General features: G+C 49.6%; 2 protein-coding genes across 2 annotated transcripts in view; one reads left to right on the top strand and one right to left on the bottom strand.

Annotated features, from left to right (window-relative positions):
* LOC119963845 (dedicator of cytokinesis protein 2-like) overlaps positions 1-25,537 on the top strand; it is a 1,353,280-nt gene that overhangs the window by 463,951 nt on the left and 863,792 nt on the right. The window contains 1 exon segment of the mRNA XM_038793193.1: positions 7,732-7,859. Coding sequence (XP_038649121.1) covers positions 7,732-7,859 — 128 coding nt within the window.
* Positions 1-25,537, bottom strand: part of LOC119963846 (INSYN2B protein-like) — a 262,235-nt gene that overhangs the window by 17,787 nt on the left and 218,911 nt on the right. The window lies entirely within an intron of this gene.

The following is a 25,537-nucleotide window of genomic DNA, read 5'->3' as shown; positions in this document are numbered from 1 at the left end:
CTTTTAGATTCCCCCCACCCCGTGCTGCATGATTTGCGGTGGCGGCCTGCCATTGACACGGCCGCGGGATTTACCAGCTTCGCTGCTGTCGACGGGATTTCGCAATGTTCGCACCCTCCACCAGCGGGGAACTTGCAGCCGGGAGTCGCTATCAGCGGACCTGGAACACCTTGCTGGAGGGCAGGGCTGGAAAATCCCCCCCCCCCCCCCCAACATTTCAAGTCCATTATGGCAGCATGGGGGCACCGTGGTTGGCACCGCTACCTCACAGCGCCAGTGACCCGGATTCGATTCCGGCCTTGAGTCGGTCTGTGTGGAGTTTGCACGTTCTCCCCGTGTTTCCGGGTGCTCCGGTTTCCTCCCACAATCCAAAGATATGAAGGTGAGGTGGGGTTACGCTGATAGGGCGAGTCAGTGGGCCTGGGTGGGGCTCTCTTTTGGAGGGTGGGTGTAAACTCTATGGGCTGAATGGCCTCCTTCTGCATTGCAGGGATTCTATGTTACTATGACTTCTTTGGAACTGGTGAGCGAGAAATGCAATGGGTTTTATGCCCTTTGGCAGAGTAGGGGAGGGGCAGGTCGAACAAAAAGTACAGTCAGGCATAGTTTAGAAATTAAATGACAAGGATGTCAAGGATCAAAAGGAAAAGGGGGTGGTAACTGTTGTAGTAAAGAGGTAATTCAGTGGTGCAGAGTGAGTGTTAATGGCAGAATGAAGGACAGATCTGAATGAAAGCAAAAGATGAAAACAAGATGCAAACTAGCGCTTGGCAAAAAAGAAATCATAATGGAGGTCAGAGTTCATGGTCTGAAGTTGTTGAACACAACGGTGAGTCCAGAAGGCTGTAAAGTGCCGAATCGGAAGAGGTGTCATTGTACCCACCTACACTGGGCTTCACTGGAACATTGCAACAGGCCGAGGGCAGATATGTGAACATGTGAGCAAGGTGGGAATTAAAAGGGCATGTCGGAGTCATGCTTGCGGACTGAGTGGAGGTGTTCTGAAAAGTGGTCATCCAGTCCCTCTTTGCCGTACCCAATGTAGAGAAGATGGGTTATGAGCGGCGAATACAATAAAGAACTGCTTCACCTGGCTTCACCTTTGACCGTGAGGAGGAGTGAGGCAAAGGTGCAGGGCCTCCACCACCTGCAGTTGCTTGGGAAGTTGCCAAGGCAACGCACCATGCTCCACCCGGCTCACACGGGATGCTGTCAAAACACTTACCTTCCCTTGAAGCTGACCTCGCTGACCTTTGAGCTGTAACTTCTTTCCCCGAGGTCCGGGAATCCTGGCTGACCACAGTTAAAACCTGCGAGACATTTTACATCGGAAGTATCCAGCTTCATTATAACATTTATCTGACATCCCTGGCTCCTGGGAGTGGTCTGGTCGCTCGTCCCTTGTTCCAACTATGTTAAACCTCAGAAGATGATGGATTGGAGGCGGGTCGGTGACAAATTTGAGAAATGTTATCATTTTTAATGTCTCTCCCTGCCAGTGTTTGGTCATTAAAGTTCACCACTATGATCCTGAGAATGGTGAGAATCACAGCTGCCCCTTCCCTCCGCAAAAAAATGTGATCAGTGGTCTGATTAAATTTGCTTTGCTGCGTTAATGTGCAGTCGACATTCTCCAGCCCGGAACCTGCTCATACCTTCTTCGTACACACCAGCACTTCTTGGATTTTATTCCAAATTGTAGTGATGGTGGCGACATCTGTTCAGGTTGTGATTAGCATGTGGGTGCACGCTGCCATGACTTGCACAGAATGCCGAGTGACTTCTTCTCTAATTAGGGAGACTCATAAAGCGGTGTCTTGTTGTCTAAATGCCAGCTGGACCTTCCTGTATTCAGGGCCACCATCTCACAGGGACTAAAGGAGAGGAATGGTTCCGTCACCCCACTTGACGGGGAGGAGTTGGGAAAGTCGAAACGCTGGAAGGCACGGAAAACATGACTCGGAATTGACAGTCTGGGCTATTAACGCAGCACTTCATCACATTTCAGACCAACACTTCACAGGAGAAGATTAGGAGGAAATTTAATTGAGATATCAAAAATGATTAGAGATTTTGAGAGAGTGGATGAGGAAAAACTCTTTCTCCTGGGGACAAGGGTCAGGAAATCTTAAATGTAAAATAAATGGCAAAAATGCCATGGGGAAATGAGGGGAGAGTTTGCTTTCACGCAGTCTGTCATTTTGCTTATATCTTTATTCGGTTGTGAACAATGCTGGCAAGGCTGACATATTTTTGGCCATCTTTAAATGCCCTTGAACATGCCTTCGCTTCTGGGCAGGGGACAGTAGCATAGTGGTATTGTCGCTAGACTAGTGATTCAGAGACCCAGGGTAATGCTCTGGGGACCCATGTTCGAATCCTGGCAAAGCAGATGGAGAAATTTGAATTCGGTAAAAGCCTGTAATTACAGCATCTAATGATGAGACAATTGTCGTAAAAACCCATCTGGTTCACTAATGTCCTTTAGGGAAGGAAATCTGCTGCACTCAGTTCAAGGGCAGTCAGGGATGAGCCACGATTTTCCAGCGATCCATGAGAGAATTTTTTAAGAGATCAGCCACAACCACATTGCTGCGGGTCACATGTCGGCCACACCGGAAAAGGGTGGCAGATTTCCTTCCATTTGTCACAGGATTCATTGACAACAATTGGTGACAGTTGTCATGGTCACCGTTGCCGGGGCAAGCTTTACATTCCAGACCCAGATTAATAAATTGAATTTTAATTCCACCAGCTGCTGCGGTACGGTTTGAAATTATGTTCCCAGAGCATTCACTGGATTGTCCAGTGATTTTCACTGCACCATGTTGTGCTCTGGGATATATTGCCAGAGAATGGTGGAATTGGAAATACTTCAAAGGAAAGATTTACAGGCTGTGTGTGGGGGGGGGGGGGGGGGGGGGGCTCTTTCTCTGCTGGTTGGTTGTATGACTCTATGTTAATGAATTACATTTCAGTGCAGTCGCTGTCATTAAGCTAGTAAACATGGCTGTTGTGTTGCATACAATTCAACCTCCTAAACTGTTGCTATGAATGACCACTTGAATGGTTTGTTTGATGTTGGCTGAGGATGTTAGAGGGCAGCTTCTAGTGTAAAGATTATTTCCATAGAATCTCGACAGTGCAAAAAGAGGCCATTCGACCCATTGAGTCTGCACCGACCCTCTGAAAGAGCCCCTACCTAGGCCCACATCGCGCCCTATCTCTGTAATTTAACTGGACTATTGATCCAGTGAATGTGACTTCAATAATAATCTTTACTAGTGTCACAAATAGGCTGACATTAACACTGCAATGAAGTTACTGTGAAAATCCTCTCGTCACCATACTCTGGCACCTGTTTGGGTACACAGAGGGAAAATTCAGAATGTAAAATTCACCTAACAAGCACTGTCTTCGGGAATTCCGGAGCACCCGGAGGAAGCCCATGCAGACACGGGGAGACTGTGCAGATTCGGCACAGACAGTGACCCAAGCTGGGAATCGAATCCGGGACCCTGGCGCTGTGATGCAACAGTGCTAATCGTTCTGCTACCTATCTGCCCAAGACTTCAAATCCCACCATGGCATTTTGAGAATTTGAACTCAGTTCATAAAATATGGAAATAATCATCGACTGGTTGCAGCGTGGGAGGAGGCCATTTGGCCCATTGAGTCCATGCTGGCTCTCTGCAAGAGCAATGTAGCTAAAATTGCGTTTGCGTTCCAGTGTTCCTGTCATGTTTCCTGTTTTACAGACCCTGAAAACACCTCTATTTGAAATCTGCAGAGATTACAACAGGCAAAAAAGGGTTCAATGTTACTTACTGCCACTGGCACTGTGAGATTAATACCCAATGTCAGCAAAACCAGCCTTCATAATGTTTTTTGGAACCAGTACTTGGACCGTCTATATCTCACTGTCCTAACCCACTCTGACTCTGTCTCACTCTGCCCTCTCCCTTTTCTACTCTCTTATACTGGATAACAAAGTGGGATTCTATTACTGAATAGCTGAGTACGTTTTTCATATTAGTGTCTTCATATTATTGAAACCTATTTCCATTTGAATGTTTTCAGGGAACTGAACGCAGCTGAATGACGTCTGTGGAGACCAGTGCTTATGCGCAGACGCCTATGTTGATCTTTACCATAACCCTGCAATTACTCTCCATTCAGGCGCTGAGCCACTCTCCATTTGCAAGCCCTGGTTTTATCTGCATCTACCACACTGTCAGGCAGTGCATTCCAGAGTGGGACCACCTACTGTCTACTTTGTCCCCCCAGGTGGACACTGGCTGCTTTGCCAATCACCTTAAATCTTGATCCTTCTGCCAATGGCGGAAACGTCTCTCTATTTAGTCTGTCTTCGTCTTGCGATTTGAACACATCTGTCAAATCTCCACTCAACCTTCTTCTCTCTCAGAAGAACAACCCCTGCTTCCCCAATCCATCCAGCTAAATGCATCCCAACTCGTTAAAAACACCAGAAAAAAGGCTGTTGGATTGGCGTAAAAGCCCAACTGGTTCACATTAAGGAGGGAATGCTGACCGGTGCGTGACTCTTGTCCCACACCGCATGCTATGCAGAAAACATATACCGTACATAGGAAAGGAACGAGAGACTACAGAATGTATTAGAGAGTTTAAAAGAGTTAGAATGAAGTTTTAGAAGCATAGAACGAGAGTAAAAGATAGAATTAGAGCTGGGCACAGCTTGCAAGACGTCGCCTCGCTCCGGCGCCATCTCAGAATTTTGGGACCAGAGATGGGATATCCCACCTTGCGCAACGAGGGATCAGCAGTAAACTTTGGTCATGCCAGCGATGTCTGCATCCTGAGAACTTACTTACGCGGCAGTGAAGGCCACTTTGTTGGTCTTTCTCTGTGCTTACTGCTCTCTTTCCGCCTGGATTTCTGTCTTTACCTCAGCCACAAGACTAAAAATGTTTCCCATTCTCTGAATGGCCTTCTCAATACCCTTGTCCTTGTTCACACCTGGAGTGCTGATCAAGCGCCCAGGGGAAACCACGTAACTTTGGGCCCGCCTCGTTGTTTATGCTCACGGCCACCCAAGGCTCAAAATCACTCCCAACATCGTTTTGTGCTTTCTGGTCCATTTTACAACACTTCATGTGAGTAGCTTATTGGCTGTAAAGTCCTGATGTGACGACAGTGCTGTAGAAATGCAAGCACATTGTATGATCTTTGAGAGATGCTGCCAAATATGCTGTTCAATCCAAACTAACAAATATAAAGGGGGTGATTGTCCGAGCCCCACGCCGGGCCGGAGAATCGCCGCAACCGCGCCCCGACGCCGCTGCACGAATCGCTGGCCGCGGGCCGCTGGAATCGGCGGGGCCGCCGATTCTCCGAACGGCCGCGCAGATACGACAGAGTCCCACTAGCGCCGTTCATTCCTGATTGTTGCCAGCAGGAACTCTGCGCGAACAGTTGGGGGGGGGTGCGGCCTGTGGGGGGATGAGGGGGGCTCCGTCCCGGGGGGGGGGGGGGGGGCTCTGATGGGGTCTGGCCCGCGATCGGGGCCCACTGATCAGCGGGCCGGCCTTTCCCCTCCCGGGCCTACTTTCCTGCGTGGCCGGCCCCTGAACTCCGACACTATGTTGAGTACCCTGTGGGGGCCAGAATCGGGCGTCCCCGTGCCCGTTTTGTGCCATCGTGAAATGCGACGGCATTCACAACGGAGCGAACACTTGGGCTCCTTTTTGGAGAATCGCCCCCCCCCATTACTTGTACGGCATCATGAGATGTGGACATCACTGGCAAGTCCAGCATTTATTGTCCATTCCTAAATGCCCTTCAGAAGGTAGAGATGAGCTGCCTTCTTGGGTCCATGTGCTGTCGATATTGTTATTTGACGTTTCTGTGGCAGATTGGTTCAACTGTGTGGCCTGCAAAGCAGTTGAGAGGTCAGTTAAGGGTTGACCACAGTGCTGAGTCTAGAGTCACATGAAGGTCAGAAGGGTAAGAACAGTTGATTTCCTTCACTGAAGGACATTAATAAACCGGATGGGTATTTATGGCCGCCCGGTTGTCCCATGATCATCATTACTGAGCTCTGCTGTTTTAGTCCATGTTATAACCCACATGAGGACCGCGGGGAAAGAATCATTGATCTCACTGTGGGACATGTGGAATACAAGCTCCCTAAGAAGGAGATGGAGGCGAGCCAACTGAGGCTTGTTAAGGCAGGGGATAAAAGCAGGCCCAACTCGGTGCCTTGATCAGATCTATCCTCCCAGCGAGGTCTGCACTCGGCGTGAGAGGCTGTGCTAAGCCTGTAATTGTAAATATGTAAATAAATAAAGGCATAGTGGTTAGCAATGCTGCTTCAAAACTCCAGGGACCCGGGTTCAATTCTGGCCTTGGGTGACAGTGGAGTTTGCACATTCTTCCCGTGTCTGCGTGGGTTTCCTCCGGGTGCTCCGGTTTCCTCCCACACTCCAAAGATGTGTAGGTTAAGTGGATTGGCCATGCTAAATTGTCCTTAGTGTCCAAAAAAGGTTAGGTCGGGTTACAGGGATAGGGTGGAGGAATGGACTTAAGTAGGGTGCTCTTTCCAAGGGCCAGTGCTGACGATGGGCCAAATGGCCTCCTTCTGAACTGTAAATTCTACGACTCTATGATTCTATGAAGTTCACCTTTGTTGCCAACAGCTTCCTAATGAGTTGTTATGGTCCAGCATTATTTACTTAATTGCAGTTATATTTTCCAGTTACTGTGAGTGGGACTTGAACTTATCTCTCTGGAGTATTAGTCTAAGTATCTGGATTGCTCAACTCTTCAACTCAACTGCTCCACGTGGTGGATTCCATATTCTCACCACGCTATGGGCAAAGAAGTCCATTCTGAGTTTTTGATGCAAATCAGTGCTACAACCAAACAATAACACTACTTCATCAGTGTCCTTTTTCCTCTTTAGTACAGTGACCATAGTCCAGATGACCATTGGCTGCTTTCCCCTTTGAACGGGTAGAGCTGACAGGTGCTGATTTAACCTGAGGGTCACCACACCTCAGGCGAGGGGCAAGGTTGAGAAGGTGGGGCCTTCATGAATAACTTCAGCAAGTATGGGAATTGAACCCGCGCTGCTGGCCTTGCTCTGCTTCACGTACCAGCTGCCCAGACAACTGAGCTAAACTGGCCTCCTGTAGGGTTTAATGTTGGTTATAAACCCAATAACTCCTCCCTCCTAAATAGAGGAAGCTACAGCCGGATTGCTGAATTTGCATTCTGAAACAGCTAAATTCTTCATGAGGAACCACACCTGCTGCTTAGCCCTGGATTTCACAAAATATTATATTGCTGCAATAATTATACAAGGACTAACGGGCACAGATATAAAATGTTTGGCAAGAGATGCAGAGGGAAAGTGAGGAAGAACTTACTTTATGTAGTGAGTGATAATGACGTGTAATGTGCTGTCCACAAAGGAGGTAGAAGTGGAGACATTCAACAATTTCAGAAGGAAATTAAATGAACGTTTGAAGGAAATTAACTTGCAGGGCATTGGGGACACTGGGTTGCTTCATGGGGAGCCGACATACACTCAGTGGGCTGAATGGCCTCCTTCTGTGCCATAGAGTTTATGACTCCATGAATCTCGATATTGGAGTGAAACCTTTTTTTATTGATGTTTAGAAAGTAGTATTTGTACGGTCTACAAAGTGTTGGATTTGAACCCAGATCTGCCATCACCCCCTTTCACAGAATGTCGAGCTATCCTGTTGCCGGTAATGACGACCACATTGAATGGCCTGATTCAGAGGAGAGACGAGGAGGAGGCTTGTGTCGAACTGCTCAGCAACATCCTGGAGGTTCTCTACCGACAGAAAATGGTATGTATGACACAGACGACAGAAAGTGCAATCGCAGAGCTTGGTGATGGAAGAGGCTTCCAGCTTTCAGAGCGTTCAATACTGACAGAGACTAAGCCTAGAGTATTTCATAGAATCTACAGCACGGAAATGGCCCGCTGAATGGTTTATGTTCTGCATGGACCTCATTTCACTCTCTTTCTAATCTGGTCCCTATATACCTCTAATCCCTTCTGAAAACATTAAGCCTCCTATTAAACGCTCCATACTATCCATTTGAACCAGCTTCACTCCCGATACAACAAAATCTCTCCAACATTCTATTGTTCATGGTATTTATTCCCCCTTGATTTGGACTCACCCACAGGAAGTTACATTTTCCCGAGGTCCACCCTATTGAAATGAAATGAAAATCGCTTATTGTCACAAGTAGGCTTCAAATGAAGTTACTGTGAAAATCCCCTAGTCGCCACATTCCGGCGCCTGTTCGGGGAGGCTGTTATGGGAATTGAACCGTGCTGCTGGCCTGCCTTGGTCTGCTTTCAAAGCCAGCAAATTAGCCCTGTGCTAAACAGCCCCATTGACCTATTCCATAATTTTAATGATGTGGAGATACCGGCGCTGGACTGGGGTGGGCACAGTAAGAAGTCTTCCAACACCATGTTAAAGTCCAACAGGTTTATTTGGAATCACTAGCTTTCGGAGCGTAGCTCCTTCATCAGGTGAGTGAAGAGATAGATTACACAAACACAGCATATATAGACAACGCCAATGATGCAAGATGATACTTTGAATGTGAGTTTTTGCAGGTAATTAAGTCTTTACAGGTCCAGATGGTGCAACTGGAGAGAGGGATAATCACAGGTTAAAGAGGTGTGAATTGTCTCAAGCCAGGACAGTTGGTAGGATTTCGCAAGCCCAGGCCAGATGGTGGGAGGGTTAAATGTAGTGACACATGTACCCAAGGCCCCGATTGAGGCCGTACTCATGCGTACGGAACTTGCCGATCAGTTTCTGTTCAGCAATTCTGCGTTGTTGTGCGTCCTGAAGGCCGCTTTGGAGAATGCTTACCCGAAGATCAGAGGCTGAATGCCCTTGATTGTTGAAGTGTTACCCGATTAGAAGGAAACATTCCTGCCTGCCGATTGTCATGTCTGTAATTTTAATGATCTTTGTGATGTAAAGTGTTGTTATGACCAGTTGATTAGGAATCAGGGATTACTGTATGGTCAGGCTTATTATAAACTCTTCATGAAGGCCAAAAAACGTGGCAGACCCAGCAAAACTGGATGAGGGAGAACTGGTCACTCGCTGGGGTGTAGTATGTATTTTGACCATATAGGACAATGCGTTGTTACATACAGGAGGGGGTTTAGTTCAAAACAGCCCTGGATAATCCACTCACTACCCATCCGCAAACAGGAAGGTGTTTTGATTTTTGATTCCCCCATTGATAAGATACCCCAACCCTTCATAAAGTCAGAGGGCGGAATTTTCCAAATGAAAATGACTGTCATTTTCGGCGTGAAAATCGGTACAATCTGGTGCGCGATCTCCAGGGAGCAAGGAAAAATTGTTCCCCATTTGAAAAATATGTGAAAAAATGCAAAAAATTGTTCCCCACCTGAGGCGCGAAGCATCTGATCCACCTGCACCGGGGGGGTCATCTGAACACTTTAAATGGCTCCACAGCACTTGCTCTCATTCAAGCCAGGAGGATGGCAGTGAGGAAACCTCGATTCACAGAGGCGGCTCTCACCCGTATGCTAGATACTGTGGCAGAGAGACAGGCAACAATACACTCTCGGCTGGCAAGAAACGCTCCAGCAAGATAATAAATCCTGCCTGGGAGCCGGGTGGCAGAGGTGGGAGTTCCAGGAGCCTGCGCAAGATGGCGGGGATGCAAAGCCGCAAGAAGATTAATAACCTATTCCATTCCGCCAGGGTAAATGCTACCTGTCTCCTCTCTGAACCCCACAATGCCGTCACCCCTCGGAATGTTACCCTCGATCCCACATGCTGCAACATCGGAGGGCCCCACCTCCCACAAGCTCCCTCACATCCTCTGGCACTCCTGGGTCACCATCTGGTGAGCACCACATCTGATGCTTCTGATGCACATCAGGCGGAGACAGGAATGCCACAACAATCGGACTGTGCCCCAGCCAGGTACCGCGCCTCTGGACATGTTCATCCCTCAGTACCTTAAGATGAAAAGACAGAGCCGAAATATCTCGAGGGGGTGTCAGCGACATTCCTGTGAATGGAAGGTTGAATGGAGGAGTCCCACAGCCCTGTGCCAGGTGACGTTGTTGGCGATGTGTGGTGCCCAGGCAAAAACTGCAAGGTTGGCGTCTGCAGTGGAAAGCCTGGCGCAAGAGGTCAGATCCATGACAAGAGAACTCCAAAGCATGACTCAGTCCCTGAAACCATGGCTGAGAGCTTCAACTATATGTTTTAGACCATGGCAGGCCTCGAGTACTGACAGCATTGAGGGTTCTGGAGCTCACTCCTGCTGTCTTCCATCCCATGGAGTAACCCAGGGCTCCACGAGCACCTTGAGGGAAGAGGATCCGCATGAGCATATCCCCAGAGCCTTCCACCTAGGAGACCCTGGGAGTGACCAGCCAATCTGAATCCCGCCCTCCTGAGAGCGACGCAACTCAGGCACAGTGGGATGAACAGGGTGACGCTGCAACACCAGAGCCACGTGAATGTAGGCCAGGATCCTCTCAGTCTCGGTCCTCCAGAGGACACGCCAAGGGCATCTCTGGCAACAGGGCCTGGAAGACAGCAGGTGGCCTCCACCTCTGATGTGTGTAGGGGAACACACCTAGATGTAGTGGGAGGGTTCACAAGGCTAAGGAATGTAGGAGCACCAGTTATTGGGGGACATTGTCACTTGTAACATTTGGATATGTCACTGAATTAAATATTATTGTTGCTGATCACCTTAACACCTCAGAATCGTTAACCCCCTTCCCCCCGAGGCATGCCGCGGTTCTCACCGGGTCTCCATCTCTGCAACTCAGTTAGGCCCTCTCAGTGCAAGTGTTTACTTCATGGTGATAGGACTCAGGCATGAATCAGTGAACTCTCGAACCTCACCCCGAATCCCCGTGAAGAGATGAGGGATGAAGGAATGTTCCTGAGACCCTCACTCAGAGATGCGCCAGGGAGCCATGCAAACAGATAGGAGTCAGCCACAAGCAATAGCTGAGGAGCATCACAGGCCATTCCTCACTGAAGCCGTCAGTGCCCTGCTGCATTGAATGGCTAGCAGGCACTGAAAAACTCCCCAGCCCCAGCACCCTGATGAACAGTATCTCGGCCACCTTCATCCAATGAATGCAGAGGGGTCAGGATGTCCTGAGGCGGGTGGGGTCACGCTTTAGGACAGTGAACTAGTCTTCCTTCATGAAATGGGAGGTGAGGGTTCCCATGCAAATCCTCAGTGGGCTCTTCCTTGACACCTTCTGTATTGATATGTAGACTGACATGAAACTAAGGGGTTAATCAGAACACCCGGCTGTGGCACGGCCACGAGAGGGCACCACACAACTCATTATAAAACCAGACACACACTAGACCCTCACTCTCACTCCTAGCAGGGACTGTACGATTGGCACCAGAATAGTTTAGATCTTATTCTGGGTCACCACATGTGGCCTAGATCCCAGTTTTACAGTTAGTCATTATCACTGAGTTAGATCAGCAGAGTGTCAAAATCATTTATCTAATTGTTGTCACTGAATAAATCCTTTCAACTTACTTCAAGGACTGGCGTGACTTTCAACGTCGTCTATGGTCAGTAGCAACTTATGTGAATCAAACAGCATAACATAACACCTTCCTGCACATCCTCCGCCTCCGAGGATTTGTGCCACTCATCCAGGTCATCCTCAGGAGCGTCCTCGCCCCGCTACAGAGCCAGATTGTGGATGGCACAGCAGACCCTGACATTGCAGGAGAAACTGGGAGTTTGCAGGAGAAACCGGGAGTGTACAGTTCCACTGAAATGATCCACAAAAGCTGATGAAGGATATTCTGCATTGTAGGGATTCGAGAAGAAAGGACCCCGTAGGGCAGGCATTGAGGACTGTCGTGATCTGGATGGCCACAGCGAGTGTGTATCTTCCACCACCACGTGGTGCCAAGTCCAAAAGGGCATGGTACAGATGCCACACCGTCTCCTTCATCTGGTGGAGTTTGTGACGGGACATGCCCTTGGACAGCTCCACGAAGGTCACACAAGTTTTGTGGACCTTGGTCTCCTTCAGCACCATTGTGCCCCCTGCAAGGTTGGTGCGGCCTCCGGCTCCAGCTCCCGCCCTGTGCATCCCTGTTCCTGTTCTGCAGGATCTTTCCTCTGAGCTGCTGCATGTTGCTGCTGGAGTCTGCACTCCTCCAGTGCAGTGATTAGTAGGAAGTCCAGCTCCAGTGGCTCCATCCCGACATCGATCGGGCTCCTGCAAGGGATAAAAGTAGGCGAGTCAGGATGATATCACAGCAGCTCACCATCATTATCTCCCCTGACCCATTGGCCTTCCGGACCCGGATATAGCCATTCCCAGAACTTGGCCGACGGCAACTGTTCACTTGCAGCTCAGGTGTCCTCCCTTTTCCAGAAGAGGACTGGGTCCTGCTTATTCCACTTAGATTTGCCATTAGCCTCCCGGAGGCTCTATACCATTGCTGTTCTGACAGGAGGGTTGTCACTGATTCCGAATGGGCGTGGTCAACTGCTTGGTTATGTCTGCCTTGGCCAATAGATGCTGACTGCTAGGCTTTAGAGTCCCTGCAGAAGAGCGACCCCAGTGCCTCTTCACCCTGTTCTCCCAAACTTTGAGCCCAGCCTGCTGAAGATTCATCCCATTCCTTGACTTTGAGATTGTGGGGAGTCCCCTTCATGAACAGGAAGGTGTTCCACTCCATCAATGTGAAGTTGGTGAGGGACCACCGGGTGCGGTTCATGCACGGGTGTGCACGTTTTCCAGGGAGCGTTGATGATAGTTGCATCTGTGGGCAGTCGCAAATCCCTGGCATTTCTGAGGGTCACTCCAAGCTGCAGGGATGGCTTGTAAGGGACTAAGGATATCTCCTGAGGTCTTCGCTGATGATGCTGGTGCGGCACCCAGAGACCACAGCAGAGCCCCGTATAGCAAGGCTCACAGTGTCACCCAATTTGTCTTAGTGTTGTGGCACTAACAAGGGGAGGACAAGATGGCGGCGTCCGGAGTACCTGTGAGGAAGAAGATGGCGGCGGACAAGATGGCGGCGCCCATGGAGCGCACATTGTGGGGGCGGGACAAGATGGCGGCGCCCATGGAGCGCATATTGTGGGGGCGGGACAAGATGGCGGCGCCCATGGAATGCACATGGAGGCAGAAGGGTGAAGATGGCGGCGCCCATGATGCGCACATGGCGAGGGTGGCGAAAGATGGTGGCACCCACTAATCGCACGTGGGGTCGGGGGCAGCGGACGGCAGGGCCCATTGTGCGATCGCGATCGGCTGAGGCGAGGGGGGGTTACGGGCGCGATAGCGGCAACCGGTCGGGACTGGCACACCGCTGCAAAGTGGCCTTCCTTGCCACAAGCTTTGCAGGTCGCGGTGCGGGCTGGGCAGTGCTGGCGGGGATGCTTCTGCTGACCGCAGATGTAGCAGTGGGGACCCCCAGGGTGCGTGGTGCGGCGAGAAGCGCAGGTGTAGTGCGCGGGGGCGGCTGCTGGGGGGGGGGCGGTAGCGGGGTCCACGAGGGGTAGGACGGGTGGGCCGGTTGTGGGGTCCACGAGGGGCAGGACGGGTGGGCCGAGTGGCCAGCGGGGTAGGATCGCGCATTAAGGGAGGCGGCCGTCATTGATAGCGCCAGAGTCTTTGTAGCCGCGAGATCGAGAGCGGCCCCTTCCAGCAGTCGTTGCCGGATGGGGTCCGATGCAATGCCCGTAATAAAGGCATCCCGCATGAGTAAATCAGAATGTTCTGTGGCAGTGAGGGCCTGGCAGTTGCAGTCTCGTACTAGAGGTATAAGGGCCCTCCAAACGTCCTCAATCGACTCACCCGGCTGTTGGACGCGAGTAGAGAGTAGATGTCTCACAAACAGGGTGTTCGTCGACTGTGCGTAGTTCTCTTTGAGCAGTTCCATTGCCCGGGCGTAGGTAGGCGCGTCTCGAATTAGCAGAAACACGCTGGAGCTGAGTCTTGAGTAAAGAAGCTGTCGTTTCTGAGCCTCCGAAGGTGGAGGGTCCGCTGAAGAGATGTAGGCCTCGAAACTGCAAGCCAGTGAACAAAGTCTTTACTGGAGTGGGGCGACTGCGGATTCAGCTGCAAGCGGTCAGGTTTAATCCTGATGTCCATGGTGTAAGGAAAATCTCACTGTAATAAATTGTGGCGCTAACAATTGTACACAAAGACTCGACTGATGTACAAGAGAGGCTTTATTACAGTGAGATGCTATTCCTCCGGCGGCAGCTGTAGAATGGCATCTCAGTGAAACTTACGAATATTTATACAGCTCCCTGTGGGCGGAGCTAGCCGGCAGGGGCTTACCGGAGAAACCTGTAATACAGGTACTGTCATACATCCCCCTACTGCAAGTACACATATCTACAGTGGTTGGATCACCACAAGTGTGATGCATCAACCTCTTGGAATTGCGCTTCCGCTGCCTTGAGAGGTCTGTTGGAACCTGCAGTATGGCCCCATAGATCTCCGGCATCCTGGTGGCCTGCTGTGCCCTACATAACCTGGCTCTGCAGCAGGGAGACAACCTTCTTGAGGAAGACCTCAGGGGACTGGTTTAGCACAGGGCTAAATAGCTGGCTTTTAAAGCAGGCCAAGGCAGGCCAGCAGCGCGATTCAATTCCCGTACCAGCTTCCCCGAACAGGCGTCGGAATTTGGCGACTAGGGGCTTTTTACAGTAACTTCATTTGTAGCCTACTTGTGACAATAAGCGATTTTCATTTTCATTTCATTTTTCATTTCACCTGGAGGAGCGGCACATGTTCTCGGATGAGGAGGGTATGTAGGAGGGAGTTGAGTAAGAGGCCTTGGAGAATGGAGGCCAGGTGGGGGCTAGGGATGCTCAGACTGCCTCCGGCTTCATGGAGTAGGACCAGCATGTTGCCCAACAACGCCACAATCAGCATCCCCTCCCCCCACCAGGACATCGTGACCCCTCTGCAATCAGGGGGTTGAAGGGAGTCAGGATCATCAGCTCGGGCATCCTACCGGCTGTTTTCTCTCAGTCACAGCTGTTGCGGATGATCTTCTCCTGCAGGAATACAAATGTGGATATTGGTAGCTGGACGCCTGGCAGGTCAGAGGTCAATGACAACTGGCATGTGTGGACTGGGCATCTAATCAGCGACGAGTTCTAGTGAGGAGTCTCGGGGGTGGGGGGGGGAGGGGGGGTACTGAGGATGGGAGGTTAGGTGAGATCGAGATGACATTCTGAGGGTTGGCTGGAGTGTGGAGTGAAGAGAGGAGACAGGGAGCAGGTACCCTGGGTGATCGAAGTGGGGCATCCATCTTTTTTCTGAATCGCACACTGTCCTCTTAGTCAGACTGCTGGTACTGACCAGTGCCGCCACCGTCTCCGAGGTGGGATTCGCCACCTTGCTGGAGGGTCTCCCGCTCACCCAAGGGTATATTGTGGCCTGCCTCTCCTCCATGGCATCCCACACATGGGTGAAGGCCCCTTCAGTAAATCTAGGCATTAGTGTCCTAGCTGCCGTCCTCCTGGATTGAATGCAAGGAAGTGCTGTGTAGCCATCTAAATGCGGAGCCCCCTTCGTTGAAGTGCTGAAATGACCCCCCAGGGTGGGCGAATCAGACACTCGCGCCTTAGGAGCGGCGTTTTTCACGTGGGGGGAAAAAAATTCTTCTAACCCCTTGAAAATTGCTGTCCGGATCGCGTTGCCGGGGTTGGTGAGAATCGGACCAATTTTCTTTCTAAAAATGACACTTTGGGCGAGTTCCCTGGCATCTCCGCAACGTGTCCATTGGCGGTGAGAAGACCACTCTTGGCCAGCAGTGAGATCTTCCGACCGCCCACTGTCAATGGAATTTCCTGTTGAATCCAAACCAAGCCGTGGGAAAACCCATGATGGCGGGGGAGGGGGGTGCCATCACAGAAAAGACGTCTATTTAGCCTTTCAAGTCCATGCTAGCTCTTTACAGAGCAATCCAATCAGTCCTGTTGCCCTGCCCTATCGGCAATGCCCTACATTCCCGTTAAGTGATCAACCAATCTCCTTGAGACTCAGATGTCCTCTTTGAGTCAGATATCCTCTTTGGCCTCAAGTATAGAGAGAAACGAGGTTAACGCTTTAGCTCTTTGGATTCCTCTGTGTTAATGAGAGCTGCAGTTTCGCTCACAGTCTCCACGTTCTCCCCTTCTTCCTCTCAACGGTTGTTAACTCACATTTTCCGATATTAAGTTTTATGTGACTTTTAGATATCCAATCTGTTCTCCTGCAATTATCTACAATTTTCTCCACAGTTAGTTACGTGCCTTGCTTTTGTGGTGACTGTAAATTTTTATGTATCTATAGCCTCCAGGGGGTATCATTAGTTGCATCCCTGCAGCCTGAGAAATAATCCATTAATGACTGCTTTCTGTCCCTTAACAACCTTCCGTTCCATTCTACCACAATATCTTAACAACATAAACCTTGATTTGATCACAAAGCCTCCTTATCCCACACATTATAAAAATACACACACACAGCTTCCATTTAAATAGCGCCTTAAAACCTCCTGAGGCACTTCCCAGCAAAACGATCAAACAGAATTTAACACTGAGCTATGTACGGCTATGTTAGGAAGGATGACCTAAAGCTTGGCCAAAGAGGTAAGGTTCAAGGAGCCTCTTAAAGAAGGAAGAGGAGCTAACATGAGTGGTTCAGGGAAAGATTTCTAGAATTGAGGGCCCAACTATCTGAAAGGACAGCTGCTAACAATAGAAAGAGTAAAATTGCTGCAAGAACTGGAGGACAGTCGAGATATCGGAGGGTTGTGGGGCTGAAGGAGTGGACAGAGGCAGGGAGAGGCAGTCCATGAAGGAATCGGAAAACAGGGATGAGAATTTTAAAATTGAGGTATTCCAGGAAACAAAAGCAGCCAATGCTGGGGTGGTTGGGAAACAGGGCATGCAGAATCTAATTAATTCACCTGGTGGCACGGCCGCACAGTGGGTAGCACTGTTGCTTCACAGGGCCAGGGTCCCAGGTTCGATTTCCGGCTTGGGTCACTGTCTGTGCGGAGTCTACACGTTCTCCCCGTGTCTGAGTGGGTTTCCTCCGGGTGCTCCTGTTTCCTCCCACAAGTCCCGAAAGACATGCTGTTAGGTAATCTAGGCATCCTGAATTCTTCCTCCGTGCACCCGAACAGGCGCCAGAATGTGGTGGCTAGGGGCTTTTCACAGTAACTTCATTGCAGTGTTAATGTAAGCTTACTTGTGACAATAAAGATTATTATTACTCCTTTCCATTATTTTCTCAAAGAACGCCACTAAATCCAACATTTTTGAGAATCAGGCTGCTTGACACAAGGCCACGAGATCACGGCAAATAATTGTCAGAAAACCATCCAGCCCAATTGAAATTCACCTATCTGCATGGATCCTAACGCATCATCCAAGATTGTTCCTTTAATGCTCCCGATTCTCTCACTAAAGGGCACCTTTAAATGAATTGACAAGGAAACTTAGACCATAAGACATAGGAGCAGAATTAGGCCACTCGGCCCATTGAGTCTGCTTCGCCATTCAATCATGGCTGATATTTTCCTCATCCCCATTCTCCTGCCTTCTCCCCATAACCCTGATCCTCTTATTAATCAAGAGCCTATCTATCTCCGTCTTAAAGACACTCAGTGATTTGGCCTCCAGAGCCTTCTGCGGCAAAGAGTTGAGGGAGATGAGGCAATCTTTTTCAAATGGGGGCGACTTGGTAAAATGAAAGGCTGGTCGGAGCTGATCCATTAGTAACGCGTCTCTCTGCAGAAAAAGCAGCAGACGTGGGACTAGGAACTGGCACGATGGGCCGAGCGTCCTCCTTCCACACTGGAAATGTAGAGGTGCGACAGTAGAATGCTCGAATAAGCCCTTGGAAGAATTTAGATGTGATCGCTGCCTCGGCAATCGAGTTGGATAATAGTGATGGATTGGAAGTGGGATTTCCATAAAGATCAATTGGCTGAGTAAGGAAGCAGGTGAAGCTTTATTTGTGAAAGAGGATAAAGTAGATTTAAATTTATTGACAAAGGAACCAGAGGGAGATGAGGAAACATTTTTTTAAAGCAGTGAGTTGTTATGATCTAGACTGCGCTGCCTGACAGGTCGGTGGAAGCAGATTCAATAATAACTTTCAAAAGGAAATTGGATATGTGCTTGAAAAGGGAAAAAAAATAGAAGGCTATGGAGAAAAGAAGATCAATCAATAAGAAGGAAGGATATTAATCAGCAGGAGGGAGTTAAAATGATTTTGGCTGAGCTGACGTACAGCGTTGATCCTCAAGTACATGTTATAGGCCCCTGGTGTCATCAAGGAGTGTAGAAGCTAGGGCTGCAACGTTTGGCTGTGTGGAGCTGGCTGGTAGGATGCCTGCTCAGTAGTAAAAGGACATCCTGGGTATGAAGGCCGTAGCCAGTGCCAGGCACCACCTTAATGAGGGCATTAACTCGGTCATTACTTACTGTTTGCAGAGTAAGCAGCAGCATGAGATGTCAGTCAGCATCTAACACCATTCTGATGCCAAACCGGCCATTTTCGACCTCGCTGTCTTGGGATGCTGCCTTCTGATAAGCGCGCACAACTGAACGTCTGCTCAACAGCACGAGGGATCCACCCCTGCTCCTCCCTCCGTACCTCCCACCCCTCACCAACTCCATTTAGAAGGCTCTTGAGCAAGCTACCAGCCCCCAGTCACTGGGCCTACAGTTGCAGCATGGTAGCATGGTGGTTAGCATAAATGCTTCACAGTTCCAGGGTCCCAGGTTCGATTCCCGGCTGGGTCACTGTCTGTGCGGAGTCTGCACGTCCTCCCCGTGTGTGCGTGGGTTTCCTCCGGGTGCTCCGGTTTCCTCCCACAGTCCAAAGATGTGCGGGTTAGGTGGATTGGCCATGCTAAATTGCCCATAGTGTCCTAGAAAGTAAGGTTAGGGGGGGTGGGGGTGTTATTGGGTTATGGGTATAGGGTGGATACGTGGGTTTGAGTAGGGTGATCATGGCTCGGCACAACATTGAGGGCCGAAGGGCCTGTTCTGTGCTGTACTGTTCTATGTTCTATGCAGCCTCGCTCACATTGCTGCGCCAGAGGGAGATGGGACAGACACAGCAAAGGAATCAAAATACTGCCAGTGGGTACGAAGGTGAACTTTTGCGCGGGTGGGTTCATTGTGGCTGAAACGGTAGCATAGTGACCATGTTACTGGGCTGGGAATCCAGAGGCCTGGGTTAATGTTCTGGCATGGACCTGAATTTCACCCCCCCGCCCCCCCCCCCCCCCCCAACACCACCACCACCACCCGCACTGGGTTTTTAGGCATGAAATTGAAGGAACGGGTGTTTCCTCCAGGTTCCTGCCCACCGTGAACCACACAGCCCACCTTTGCTCCAGTTGAGATCATTAAGTGGCCAATTATTGGGCACTTGAGGGCCGTTTCCCACCCAGCCATAATACTTAGACTGGCAGGGGGATTTAATGGCATGGGGAAAGCCCAAAAAGGAGGCCAGATCTTGGGTGGGCAAGGGGGAATAGTGCCTCCACCAGAAGGCTGTGGGTACCCCCCACTTCAGGTCAAGTGGTTTCTGGACCTCCCGCAACCACCTATCCTCTCCACAAAACCCCAATTGTGCCCTCTGTGCCCTCACCCCGCGATCCCCAGCAAAGGCCACCTATTTCCCCCTGCTCTGGGGCCCTGAAAGCCTACCTTACTCTGTGGCCAGCAGCTTTCTCAGGTGGGGCTCTCTCTCACATGAAGGGCAGATGTCCCACCTGCAGCCACTTGACGTTCATTTGGGCATGAAATGGCAGCAGGGTACTCAGAGTTGGTGGAGACGTGTTCTCTGCTGACTCTTGGGATGGTGGAAGGGACACCATCTGAAAAATCCAGGCCATGTGTTTAAATCCCAACAAATTTAGTTAATTAAGAAATTTGGAATTAAAAAAGTAATGATGGTCATGGTTCTATGGGATTGTGGGCAGCTAAAGGGTCCAGAGGAGGTTCACAAGAATGATCCTTGGAATGAAGAGCTTGTCGTATGAGGAACTCTGGGTCTGTACTTGTTGGAGTTTAGAAGGATGAGAGGGTATTTTGTTGAAACTTACAGGATACTGCGAGGCCTGGACAGAGTGGACGTGGAGAGGATGTTTCCACTTGTAGGAAAACCTAGAACCAGAGGACACCATCTCAGACTAAAGGGACCATCCTATAAAACAGAGATAAGGAGGAATTTCTTAAGCCAGAGGGTGGTGAATATGTGGAACTCTGCCGCAAAAGGCTGTGGACAGCAAATCGCTGTGTGGATAGGTTCTTGATAAATATGGGGGACCAGGAGTAATGGAAAAAAGGCAGGAGAATGGAGATGAGAAAAATATCAGCCATGATTGAATGACGGAGCAGACACGATGGGCCGAGTGGCCTAATTCGCTCCTATGTCTTCTGGTCTAACCAGAAAGAAAGTCAGCTGTCCTGATCCAGACTGGCCCACATGTGACTCCTGACTGCCCCATGAAATACCCGAGTAAACATTCAATTGTGTCAAACCCCGAACAAAAAAGTCAAGTAATAATGGGCGGGATTTTCTGATCCCTCCCGTCGGCAGCAACTTACTGTCCCGTCAAAGGCGACCCCACCATAACGGCTTCCCGGTATCTCCACATCAACGGGTTCCCCGACAGTGGGGCAGGTGAGTCTTGGAAAGCCCGATGGAGGTCGGTAGGATGGAAGATCCCGCCGGTGGCCAATGGCTCGCCAAATCCGTGACGGGAAAACCCAGTGCCTGGGAGGGTGGCAGAAAATCCCCAGCCAAGTAAACTGGGCAGACAGAACAACTGACATCAATCAACCTAGGCACCGGAAACAACAGAGGCACAGCCAATCCTACAAGTTGCTCCCAACTAACATCTCGGGACTTGTGCTAAAACTGGGAGAATTGTCCCAGACACTAGTCAAGTCTCAGCCTGCCATAGTCGTATGTATGGAATCAAACCTATAGCCAGTGTCACAGGCTCCTCCATCACCATTCTTGTGTTGATGGGAAAGGGCTGACCCACAAGAGGTGGTACAACAGTGATATTCAGTTGGGAGGGAGTGGCCCTGGACATTAACTCTGGAAATCATGGTGGTCTCCTGGTATCAAGTCAAGTATAAGCAAGGAAACCTCCTGCTGGTTAACACTTGCCACCCCCACCTCCTCAGCTGATGAATCAATATTCCTCCATGTTGACCATCATTTGGAAGAAGCACTGAGGGTGGCAAGGCCACAGAAGGCACTGTGAGTGGGCGACCACTATTGACTGAGCTGACCAAGTCTTGAAGGATATATCTGCCACTGGGCTTGTAACGGATGGTGAAATAATCAACATAAGGTAAAAGCCTACTTGACCTCACTCACACCATTCTACTTTTCAGAGATGTATGTATCCATGACAGTGGTGGAGTGGCCACCGCACAGTTACACACACCCAGCGAAAGACAGATTTGCAATCGTCTGCAGCAAAAAAATGTTGCATTGATGATCCGTCTCGGATTCCCCCTGAGGTTCCCAGTAGTTCAGATGCCAGTTATCAGCCAATTTGATTCACGCCACGTGATATTGAATAATGTCTGAAAACACTGGACACTGCCAATATCCCGGTTGTACTACTGAAGATTTGTGCTTCAGAAATAGCCGGGCCCCTAGCCAAGCTGTTCCAGTACTGCTCCAACACTGACATCTGTGAGGCAATGAGAAAATTGCCCAGAATGGTATTCCCATGCGTCTTGTACTTCTCGGTTGTAGAGGTTGTGGCTTTGGAAGGTGCTGTCGAGGGATCCTTGGCAAGTTGTTGCAGCCCATATTTGAGATAGTTTCAGACAAGCCACTGGCCACAGCCTAAGTGGCGGCCACCTCAACATCGTCTTCTCATGGGGGTCAGTCCCCTCTGCCCACTGGTTAGTGGCTGCTGCTATCTATTCAAGGTCACCTAGTTCTGCTTGAAAGAGAGGGAAGGGTGTTCATGAATGTGGTGCCATGTGTTTGGGTGATGTGCCTGCCACAGTTGAATAGCCAGCAGGGTGTGCAGGATTTGAGCCTTTGGCAGTGTTAGGTGTGCGAGGGTGATGGACAGCACATAAATGGTATGGGCCGTGTTTGCTCGAAATTGACGGGGGCGGTTATAGAGGAGGGTGATGGGACAATGAGGAAGGCTAGTTGACGGGATATTCACTGACTTTGGCCACTCAGGTGAGGTCAATAAACCTCTTTAGGCACTGCATCCAGGTAAAAGCTCTTGGACATATTTTCATGGATTATAAGATTGGCTAGCCAACAGGAAACAGAGTGGCCATAAATGTGCCTTTGTCAGGTTGGCAAGATGCAGCAAGTGGTGTGCCTCAGGGATCAGTGCTGGCGCCTCAACCTTTTGATGTTTGGATGAAAGATGGGTGAAGGGACTGAAGGTACAGTTGCTAAATCTGCCGATTGTGGTGAATGTAACATGGTAATTCACACTGTATCTTTGTAAGCGCAGTAGCGTTATCCGACCACTAGGGGGAGTAGCTCTGGGAATGCTCAGGAGCTTGTACAGGGCTCCACCCTTGGCTCCGCCCATGACTCCTCCCCCTTGTGCTGCTGTATAAATACCCTTGTCCAGAGTCAGCCTGCAGTTCACCGAGAGTTCATCAACGGGTAACAGGCTGGCTCTGTAGTAAGTAGATTAAAGCCTATATTTATATCGGAAAAAACGTGACTGGTGAATTGATGGTTCCATCACCAATAATATCAGGATAGACAGAAAAGAAGTGTTGAAGAGGACAGGCGGAGGATACAAAGGGACATCGATAGGTTATAGGTGAGTGGGCAAAGATCTATCAAATGGAGGGAAAATGTGACGACGTCCTTTTTGGCAGGAAGAACGACAAAGAGAAATCTTATCCTAATGATGAGAGATTGCAGAGATCTAAGGTGCAGAGGGATCTGGGTGGCCGAGGGCATGAATCACAAAAGTTCATATGCAGTTACAGCACGTAATTTGGAAAGTTAATAGAATGTTCGAGAAGGTCACAAAGATGATTGATGCAGGCAGGGCAGTGGATGTTGTCTGTATGGACTTCAATAAGGCCTTTGACAAGGTCTCTCCTAGCAGACTGGTACAAAAGGTGAATTCACACGGGATCAGAGATAAGCTGGCAAGATGGATACAGAACTGGCTAGGTCAGAGAAGGGTGCTTTTCTGATTGGAGGGCTGTGACTAGTGGTGTTCCACAGGTTTCAGTGCTGGGACCTTTGCTGCTCATATTATATATAAATGATTTGGAGGAAAATATAACTGGTCTGATTAGTAAGTTTGTGGACGACACAAAGGTTGGTGGAATCGCGGATATCGATGAGGACTGTCAGAGGATACACCAGGATTTAGATCATTTGGACACTTGGGTGGAGAGATGGCAGATGGAGTTTAATCCGGACAAATGTGAGGTAATGCATTTTGGAAGGTCTAATACAGGGAGGGAATATACAGTGAATGGTAGAACCCTCAAGAGTATTGACAGTCAGAGAGATTGAGGTGTACAGGTCCACAGGGGTTGGTTTAACTCACTGGGCTAAATCGCTGGCTTTTAAAGCAGACCAAGCAGGCCAGCAGCACGGTTCGATTTCCATACCAGCCTCTCCGCAGGAGCCGGAATGTGGCGACTAGGGGCTTTTCACAGTAAATTCATTGAAGCCTACTCGTGACAATAAGCGATTTTCATTTTCAATTTTCATTTCAGGTCACTGAAAGGGGCAACACAGGTGGAGAAGGTAGTCACGAAGGCATACGGCATGCTTGCCTTCATTGACCGGGGCATTGAGTATAAAAATTGGCATGTCATATAGAACCTTAGTTAGGCCACACTTGGAGTATAGTGTTCAATTCTGGTCGCCACACTACCAGAAGGATATAGAAGCTTTAGAGAGGGTGCAGAAGAGATTTCCCAGGATGTTGCCTGGTATGGAGGGCATTAGCTATGAGGAGAGGTTGAATAAACTAGGAAACTAGGTTTGTCTCGCTGAAACGAAGGAGGTTGAGGGGTGACCTGTTAGAGGTCGACAAAATGATGAGGGTCATCAACAGAGTGGATAGTCAGAGGCTTTTTCCCAGGGTAGAGGGTTCAATTACTAGGTGGCAGAGGTTTAAGGTGCGAGGGGCAAGGTTTAAAGGAGATGTGCGAGGCAAGTTTTTTTACACAGAGGCTGGTGGGTACCTAGAACTCGCTGCCGGAGGAGGTGGTGGAAGCAGGGTTGATAGTGACGTTTAAAGGGTGTGTTGACAATACACGAATAGGATGGGAATAGAGGGATACGGACTCTGGAAGTAGAGAAGATTTTAATTTAGACAGGCAGCATGGTCGGCGCAGGCTTGGAAGGCCGAAGGGCCTGTTGCTATGCTGTACTTTCTTTGTTCTTTGTTCTTTGTTGTTGTTATTTATTGGACGGAGAATTGAATACTAAAGTAGAGAGGTTATGTATCAGTTGTACAGAGCATTGGTGGGACCAGACCTGGAGCATCGTGTGCAGCATTGGTCTCCTTATTCAAGGAAGGATGCAGATGCTTTGGAGGCAGTTCAGAGAAGGGTTACTAGGACAGCACAGTGGCACAGTGGTTAGCACTGCTGCCTCATGGCGGGGAAGCCCCTGGTTCAATCCCGGCTCTGGGTCACTGTCTGTGCAGAGTTTGCACATTCCCCCCGTGTCTGCGTGGGTTTCACCCCCACAACACAAAGATGTGCAGGGTAGGTGGATTGGCCACGCTAAATTGGCCCTTAATTGGAAAAAATGAATTGGATAATCTAAATTTATATAAAGAAGAGAGAGGGTTTACTAGACTAATTTTCTGGTTTATTTCATATTTCCAGTATCTGCAGTATTTTGTTTTTATTTGCTATATACCTGTTGTCTTATGAGGAAAGGTTGGACAATCTATCTCCTATCTTTAGAAGCGTAAGAGGTGTGTTGATTGAAACATATAGACCCCGAGGGGTCTTCACAGGGTGGACGGTTTCTTCTTGCAGGAGAAACTAGAACTAGGAGGTCACTGTTTGAAGACAAGGGGCTGGATTCTCCGACATTGGTATCCTCCGTTTCCCCGGCAGTGCACTCATGCCCGCGGATTTCCCGACGGCGTAGGGGTGCCCACAATGGAACCCCCATTCCCCTGCTTGGGACGGAGGATCCCGCCCAAGTGGTCTGCCACTTGCGGGGGGTGGGGGCGGGATTGCGGGTAAGATGTTATTGGGGAGGTGGGAATGTGGAGTTGAGGTTGCATTCAGATCAGCCATAATCTTGTTGAGTGGTGAAGCAGGGTCAAGGGGCCGAGTGGCCTACTCCTGCTCCTAGTTTGTATGTTCATATGTCCTTGGGGTTAGACTTCCAGCATTGTTGCTGCATCATTCTGCTCCCACTCCCTTCTCAGAATTTACCAGGGAAGTCCATTGGCCCCCAATGGAAGGG

This window comes from Scyliorhinus canicula, chromosome 3 (genome assembly GCF_902713615.1).
Source record: "Scyliorhinus canicula chromosome 3, sScyCan1.1, whole genome shotgun sequence".
NCBI lineage: Eukaryota > Metazoa > Chordata > Chondrichthyes > Carcharhiniformes > Scyliorhinidae > Scyliorhinus > Scyliorhinus canicula.
This window is presented reverse-complemented; position numbering and strand designations above follow the sequence as displayed.